This window comes from Sinocyclocheilus rhinocerous, unplaced genomic scaffold (assembly GCF_001515625.1).
Source record: "Sinocyclocheilus rhinocerous isolate Xijiao unplaced genomic scaffold, SAMN03320098_v1.1 scaffold428, whole genome shotgun sequence".
NCBI lineage: Eukaryota > Metazoa > Chordata > Actinopteri > Cypriniformes > Cyprinidae > Sinocyclocheilus > Sinocyclocheilus rhinocerous.
This window is the reverse complement of record NW_015664017.1, coordinates 185,328-194,031: the sequence shown is the minus strand read 5'-3', so window position 1 is coordinate 194,031 and position 8,704 is coordinate 185,328. Positions and strand designations below refer to the sequence as shown.

The window sequence follows — 8,704 nt, the reverse complement described above, 5'->3', positions numbered from 1 at the left end:
AAATCTATATTCATTCATATAATCAAATCGAATCGAGAATTGAAATCAAAAATCGAATATCGAATAGAAAATCGAAATCGAATAGAAAATCGAAATCGAATCGAATTGAGAGCTTGAAAATCGAAATCGAATCGAACTGGAACATCTGAATCGATACCCAGCCCTAATAAATAAGGGCTGTCAAGTGATTACATTTTTAATCTAATTACATAATGTGGCGATCTAATCAAATCGATCAAATGAATCACACATCAATTTGGCAGAGAAATTCAGGTCTGGGCCAGGCGGGTGCACTAAATGCTTTTATCATTTTAACGCATTAATTTTCCATACGTAATCACACAAAATTAACATTTGCTGTTTGCATGATGAAAACTTATGCTGTGAATATTTTGCAGGCAAAATTGTCCAAGTGTTGCATGCATGCAAAACCCTCAGAAACGTCATCAGTATGTGATGCAGCACCTGGAAAATGACTTTAATGCCCTCGTAGAAGAAGCAGTCGACCAGCAGCACCGCACTGTCGAAAGGCATGACGGACAGGAAGAGTGTGAGAAACCAGGACAGAGAGATGGTGGAGATGACGCCCAAATCCTGCATGTGCTCGTACAACAGCGGCAAACACTCGCGGGTGAGCTCCTCAAACACACCCTGATCCACCAGCGCTCCTGACACAGATCAGAAAATACTGCTGAGCATAAAGTCACATCTGACAGGTTACAACTTTCATCATGTGTTTATATTTGCAAGACTGACCTACAACTCTAGTGTTGTAATAGTCGGGCAGCATCCGTTCACACAGCGCCACAAGCAACCAGAACGCCTCCTCTTCAGTACAATACAACAACAACACGGACGTAACGATGTTCATCGCCTGGAGAGAGAGACGAAGCAAAACAATGTTAAACAGCAGCTCTCGTATCACTTCTCCACAGACAGACACTGTGCCAGAGCCCTGCCGCTCTCAAACCAGGAAGCACTCAAGTCTGAGATAATGTACTTATATAATGTACTTAACATGCACAGATTGCAAAACAAACAACATCATAAATATGCAAGACAAAAAAATAAGTAAATAATTCACACAAAACTAGATTCCTCCCATTACAAAGAAAAAACTAATGTGGCACGTTGCAATGGCTGACAATCACCATGTTCCTGTTTTTGATGTGCTGCAAAGAGTCTGTCAGAAAGGATGCTCTGATTTATAAGGGCAATAAGAATTTTTACTTATAATTACATGTGTAAATTGATTACTATAAATTTGTACTTATTATATACATTGGTATACATTTAAGTCATTTGACTGTTAAATTAAATCCCAGTGATAGCATAAAAATGCTGAATTAAATTACTTTCAATTTTATTTTACTTTTAATTTACCATCTACCTCAAGCACAGTTAAATGCCCCCAAATTCTCCAATAAAAACCAATGTGCAATAAACACCATGGGCAATACGCAATTCACTATTTATATTCATATTTAACATTTATTTATACTTCTTCTATGCCTTGCCAAACTGTAGCTGTACTTGTACAAGCTACAAGCTCTATATTGTCTATTGTGTACGTAAGTTACGTAAGTTGTTTGTCTTTTGTGTGTGTGTGTGTGTGTGTGTGTGTATGGAATGATATTCCGGACTATTTTCAAAAGGAATTGCAAATTGTATTTTCAATTGCGTTTTCCATATGTGGACGCATAAATTGTGACAATCCAAATGCAATTGCAAATCCTGCATTACCGTTTGCATTTTCGCTTTCGCGAACGCACAGTGACTGCCAAATTTCAAATGAAAAAGCAAAGTCCATTTGCAACTGTATTTCCCATGCTGTGCGTTCGTGCGAGCGAAAATGCAAACGGTAATGCAGGATTTGCAATTGCATTTGGATTATGTCACAATTTATGCGTCCACATATTGAAAACGCAATTGAAAATACAATTTGCAATTCCTTTTGAAAATTGTCCGGAATATCGTTCCATATATATATACACACACGCTATATATATATATTATATATAAATCTTATGCTGTTGTTTTTTTCTTGGCTTCTTCTGCCACCAAGACAAGCGTATAGGCCTAAGCAATTCTCAATGTGATTCTTTTGATTTTATAATATGATCTCAAATCTAGAAAGACAACAAGACAACATGTCCAGACCAAGAATAACACAAAACACAAACCCATAAATCAATCGTGACAAGACATTTTGTTGTTCACATGGTCTCATGGTCACACTAGGTAGTTTGGGCCACAATAAAATCTCATTGGTTCAAATGATCATACCTCCACACAGAGCTGCAAAGAGTAAACCAATGGTATTCATAGATAAGTGTGGGTTAAGTTTCCAAATACTTTTTGGGCTGACTGTAACTGTATACTCAACATCAGAGTGGTGTGTGTGTGTGTGTGTACCTGGCAGTATCCGATGCTGGGGTTTCTGTAAGCGTAGGCGGTCAGGACGCGTCTCAGGGCAGCGATGCCCATCTCGTTCTGGAAGGCGTGATGTTCAGGCATGGAGCGGTGCAGGTCTCTCTCAATCTCCTCCGTCGCTAGAGTACATTTACCCATCGCCTGCTCAACCAAACTGCCATAGTAACCCGGGTGTGTAGCCATCTCATTCTGAGCACCTGAAAAATAACGGTTTAAAAGTCATGTGATGGTAATGAGGAGCAGAGCAGCTCCATGACAACAGCTGATGGTCTGTTTTACTCTGACAGTGTGTGAGATCTCACACAGATGTGTAAACATGATGGTCACACACATGCAGCGGAAGTCAAAACACATCCACATGCACACATACACACACACACACACACACGTCTGGTCAGCTATCCTTGTGGGGACTCTCCATAGGCGTAATGCTTTTTCTACTGTACAGACTGTATATTCTATTGCCCTACACCAACCCTACCCCTAAACCTACCCCTCACAGGAAACTTTCTGCATTTTTAGATTTTCAAAAAACTTCATTCTGTGTGATTTATTAGCTTGTTTACCCGTGAGGACCTCAATTTAGGTCCCCACCATGACACGAGTCCCCATGAGTCTGTGTGTATTCAGGTTTAAGTCCCCACCAGAATAGAAAAACAGGTACACACACACACACACGTGAAGACAAGCATACTAATACTCATGTTAATTGTGCACAGTATGCAAATGTTCTTTATGCACTGCACCCGCAAGTGATGTACTGCATTTGCTAAAATGTGCAGGATATAAACAGTGCACACAAAGCAGTTTTTATTAATGGTGACCTGCTAAGGGACTGCAGATGAAAATATAGTCTCTGGCTAACCATTGGCTAACTCTGGTAAACAGCATCAAATGGAAACATTTATGCTTAATTTTTTACATGGTCCCTTCCAAATAAATAAATACAATTACAATGTGACAAATGACTCTGAATAAACAAAGGAAAACTTGAAATCGCATCATATGACCCCTTTAACATCTTTTTCTAGACAAAATGGATGAAAAATGCAAAATTACAATATTTCAATTTGAATCAAAAAACAAAACAAACGTGACTGGAATGTTGTACTTGTCTTGTCACTGGTAGCTAAAAAAAACAAACTATTTTTATTTTTGTTAATTGAAACAAAAATGAAATAAAATAAAATTAGAAAAAAGGTAGACAAAAATATTTTAAAGAAATATTGCCTTGACAACTAACTGAAATAAAATAAGTTTAAGTTGAAATTACTAAAACAAACTGAAAAAAATAGAAAGAGTTAAATAGAAATATTGTTTATTGAAATAACTTTTAAACATAAATATTTAAAGAAAATAACCTAACAAAATTACTAAAATGTAAACTAAAATTTAAAAAAATGAAAACACAAAAATAAAAGCTTATATGTATGACTGTGATCTTAAAGAAAAATCTAAAATCAAACGCATTTTACAAATAAGTAAAATTACCAATAAGTGAAGCTTGCCAATAAAACATGTGAAATAAGGTAAAATTCAAAATATTAATAAATACTATAATTGTATAAAACACTGTGTAGCACATTATTGTTTGAAATGACTGTTGTATATTGCATACACTTTTTAAAACACAAATCTATATGCAGTATGCATTATATACTCTGCTGATTGCAGTATACTAGTATTCCAATCCAAACATGCACACTTTGATTCTTTGCAGTTGAGGACAGAACAGAAAACCTTCTGAAACCCACTGTCAGTGGTCTTGGTGAGCAGCGCCCCTGGCGCTTGGAGGACTCATTACCTGAGAACAGCAGCCACAGTTCTCCTCTCAAACTCTCTGGTATCCCGTTCAGAACCAGCTCTCTGCTCTTAGATGTGCGGTACATACACACTCCGCGGCCAAACTCAAAGAAATGGATGTTCCATGATTCCTCTTTCATCTTCTCTCTCGTCTGGAGGAGGAGAAAGAGCAAGGGCAACATAAAACCAAGGAAACACCAGGCAACTAATGTCTTACATAGTAGTGATAGTTTAAATTACATCTTCTGTCCGTTCAAAAGTTTGGAACAGTGTTAATTTAGTATCATTGATATGTTATTATAGTTTTGTTATCGTTTCTGTTTTCACTTTCATTTTAGTTAAAGTTTTAGCAACTTTTTTTTCTTTTTTTTAATTAAAATTTTTGATAAATTTTATTTCCTTTTTTATTCTTTTAATACGATTTTATACATGTCTATACAGTATTTATTCATTTTTATTTATTAGTTTTAGTTTATTTAGTTTTAGTTATTTTAGTACTTTAACTAAACAGAAATGTTGCCTTGGCAACTAGCTGAAATAAAACAAGTTTGATTTTATATTTTATTCTATTTCTGTTGAAAATTATTTTATTTCAAGTAACAAAAATGTTTATTTTTTATTATTTTATTTTTAGTTAACAATAATAACCCTTGTTTGTGTCAGGAAGTTCTTGTTTGTTTGTTAAAAAATATTGTACTTTTATCCAGCAAGAACACATTAAATTGCTGCATAGCTGTGTAAATTACAATAATCAAATAAAATGACTTTAAAATCCTTTTATGCATAATTGTTTTAACCACTTCACATTGGGGCTGATGGACGTGAGAGGGGTGTGTCTCACCACTTTGGGCCCCAGCTCCTCCGGGACGTCCTGTTGGTAGATTTGCAGTAGGCCCTTCTTGGCAGTGGGCAGATTGGGGCTGTAGTGTTGGTTTTGGGGCATCTCTCCGAGCCCCAGGACAGGAGGGGATGGGGGCAGAGAGGGTGGCGTACTCGGGCTGGGATTCTCCTGAAAGCAATGACAAATGTGGAAACGAGTTACACTACAATGGGGCAAAAGTCTGTAAGCATGAAAAAGTAAATACACTAGTTAACAAGTTTAAGGTCAGTAACACTTTTGGTTTTGAACTAAATGAATACTTTTATTCAGCAAGGATGCATTAAATTGATTAAAAGTGACAGTAAATACTTTTATAATGTTATGACAGTTTTCTATTTCAGATAAATGCTGTTTAAAGCACAACTGTTTTCATCATTGATAATAATCAGAAATGTTTCTTGAGCAGCAAATCAGCATATTAGAATGATTTCTGAAGGATCATGTGACACTGAAGACTGGATTAATGATGCTAAAAATTCAGCTTCGCATCATAGAAATAAATCACATTTTACAATATATTCACATAGAAAACAGTTCTTTGAAATAGTAATAATATTTCATGAATATTACTGTTTTTACTGTATTTTTGACTTCTTTCAAAAAATTTTTTTTAAAAATCGTACTGATCCCAAACGTTTGATCAACACCAGTGTACATAAAATTGAAATACTATACTATTCTGATAAATTCTGACTCACAGATTGCGTGATCAGGCCACATGGCCTGTCAGGCGTGCGCTGCAGGAAGTCAGAGATGCGCTGTACCAGGAAGTCACGGTCTTTGAGGTTGGCAAACAGGAAGGTCATCTTGTTTTTAGTGCTGATCGACAGTGGACTCGGCAAAACACTGCTGCTGTCCGCTTTCTCCACTATAGTCACCTACAGAGAGAAAATGAGAGAGAGGAAGTGTCTGTCAAGCTGTTGTGACTGTGTGTGTGTGTGTTTGCTTGTTTGTTTGTGTTTAACGCTATGCCAGCTTCTGTGGCTGTTTTCATGGTGAGAAAAATGTATGGCTAAATTATATCAGGTTTTTACAAATTATTTTCACTAAAAACTCTAAAACTGTATTTGACTTAACTCTGTTAAAAATCTCTTCAAAAGAGTTAACTGAATAAAAAAAGTCTTCTCACAGGGTTAAAACCAGCACAATCTAATAAAACATGCTTCAGGGACAGTGTGCGTGTGTATGTGCATGTACCTCTCTCAGTGGAATGATAAGTTGACACAGATCTTCCTCTCGACTGGCAAAGCAGATGTAGTTATTAGAAACAAACATTTGGCCGACGACATGCATCTTAGCGAACGGTGTCCAGAGCGTACAGTCGGTGTGTCCATCCAAACGCTCGTCCTGTGTGAGTCGGAATAGCGCTCTGTACCGCTCATTCTTTGCACGTGCGTCCAAGTCCCTGAAACATGTGAAAAGAAACTCAACTTGTAGTGATGGTAGCTACTGTTTAACTACTTTAAGTTATTAACCAACATCTATTTACTTATACTGACCCCTTAAAAAGGTATATTACACAAAATAAAACCAGACAATTCTGACAAACAGGACATTCTGTTTATACAATGAAATTCAAGACCTGGTCAAACATGCAAACTTCATCTCATCAGACCAGGATCACATGCAGTCTGCTCACCTCTTGAGTGCAGAGACGTTTTTCAGGGTCTTGCAGGGTTTGGGGAGCGAGCGATCGGCGGAGAAGCTCTCGTTGTCCAGCAGCTGTCTCATGGCGATGTTGGCCAGCTGCTCCATCAGTTTGAAGGTCTCGTTGATGTTGAGGAACATGGAGAAGAAGTGCTCGGTGTCACGTGTGCTCACGCGGATGCTCTCGGGGAAAACCAGCGTGGCGTTCTTGTCCAACTGCGTGACGTCCGTCCACTGCACCACCAGCGAAACTACACGGACAGGAGATGAAAATAAAGATGAAAAAGAAGGAAGAGGAAGAACAGATTTCATTAAGCATGGTGGAAGAAAAGAAGCATGCACTAACACAATTTCACACTAACTAAAGAACACCTAATTCAATACGAAACAGAGCCCTTTTCACAGAGCATCCAAAATGACGTCACTAAACAGCTACCTGAAATACTTCATTCTGATTGGTCAGTCTTGACATATTGTGGTTGAATAATTTGGTATAATGACCAATAAAGAGCAATATCTATATATAAAGTGCTACTTTAATGTCTCTTGTATGACTACATGATCTTTTTCTTTGCACATAATAAAAAGATTTCCATTCATGTGAATTTCATGTGAATATACTTAATTATCTGGTAAGAGGAAAGGAGTAACAATCACTTTTTAATCATTTCAACTAGGGCTCCACAACTCAAAAATGCTATATAATATGTATCTATTTTTGCTTGTAAATACTATTTAATATAAGCTTTTGTTATATACATGTACATTTGTGATATATATATATATATATAACAGTTGTGGTCAAAATTTACATACACTTTGCAGTATCTGCAAAATGTTAATTATTTTACCAAAATAAGAGGCATCATACAAAATGCATGTTGTTTTTTTATTTAGTATTGACCTGAATAAGATATTTCACATAAAAGACGTTTACATATAGTCCACAAGAGAAAATAATAGTTGAATTTATAAAAATTATCACGTGAGAAAATGATTTACATACGCTTGATTCTTAATACTGTGTTGTTACCTGGATGATCCACAGGTTTTTTGGGGGGTTTTTTTTGTGATAGTTGTTCATGAGTCCCTTGTTTGTCCTGAACAGTTAAACTGCCTGCTGTTCTTCAGAAAAATCCTTCAGGTCCCACAAATTCTTTTCCAGTATCTTTTGCATATTTGACCGCTTTCCAACAGTCACTGTATGATTTTGAGATCCATCTTTTCACTCTGAGGACAATTAAGGGACTCAAACACAACTATTACAAAAGGTGAAAACATTTACTGATGCTCCAGAAAGAAACATGATGCATTAAGAGACGGGGGTGTAAACTTTTGAACAGGATGATGATGTGTACATTTTTCTTATTTTGATTAAAGATCATATTTTTTTCATTTAGTACTGCACTTCAGAAGCTACATAAATACATACATGTTTCCCAGAAGACAAAATAAGGACAATTTACACTGATCATCCAATTCAAAAAGTTTACACCTTCTTAATGCATCGTGTTTCCTTCTTTAGCATCAGTAAATGTTTTCACCTTTTGTAATTGTTATGTATTATTCACTCAATTGTCCTCCGAGTGAAAAGATGGATCTCAAAATCATACAGTCACTGTTGGAAAGGGTTCAAATATGCAGAAGATTCTGGACTGGAAAACCAAAGAATGTGCAGGAGCTGGAAGATTTTTCTGAAGAACAACGGGCAGTTTAACTGTTCAGGACAAGCAAGGGACTCATGAACAACCATCACAAAACATAAAAACAGTCCTGGATCATCCAGGAAATGACACACGGTATTAAGATTTAAACTTTTGAATGGGGTCATTTTTATAAATTTAGTTATTTTTTGGTCTTGTGGAGTAAATATAAACATCTGTTATGTGAAATAGCTTATTCAAGACAGTACTAAATAAAAATAACATGCAATTTTCATGT

General features: G+C 36.4%; 1 protein-coding gene across 1 annotated transcript in view; it reads right to left on the bottom strand.

Annotated features, from left to right (window-relative positions):
• Positions 1–8,704, bottom strand: part of LOC107729320 (TBC1 domain family member 9B-like) — a 23,103-nt gene that overhangs the window by 7,889 nt on the left and 6,510 nt on the right. The window contains exons 5-12 of the mRNA XM_016539782.1: positions 6,756–7,014; positions 6,314–6,521; positions 5,815–5,994; positions 5,078–5,245; positions 4,238–4,388; positions 2,416–2,630; positions 757–874; positions 466–668 (exon numbers count right to left, since the gene is read on the bottom strand). Coding sequence (XP_016395268.1) covers positions 466–668; positions 757–874; positions 2,416–2,630; positions 4,238–4,388; positions 5,078–5,245; positions 5,815–5,994; positions 6,314–6,521; positions 6,756–7,014 — 1,502 coding nt within the window. The remainder of the gene's footprint in view (positions 1–465; positions 669–756; positions 875–2,415; positions 2,631–4,237; positions 4,389–5,077; positions 5,246–5,814; positions 5,995–6,313; positions 6,522–6,755; positions 7,015–8,704) is intronic.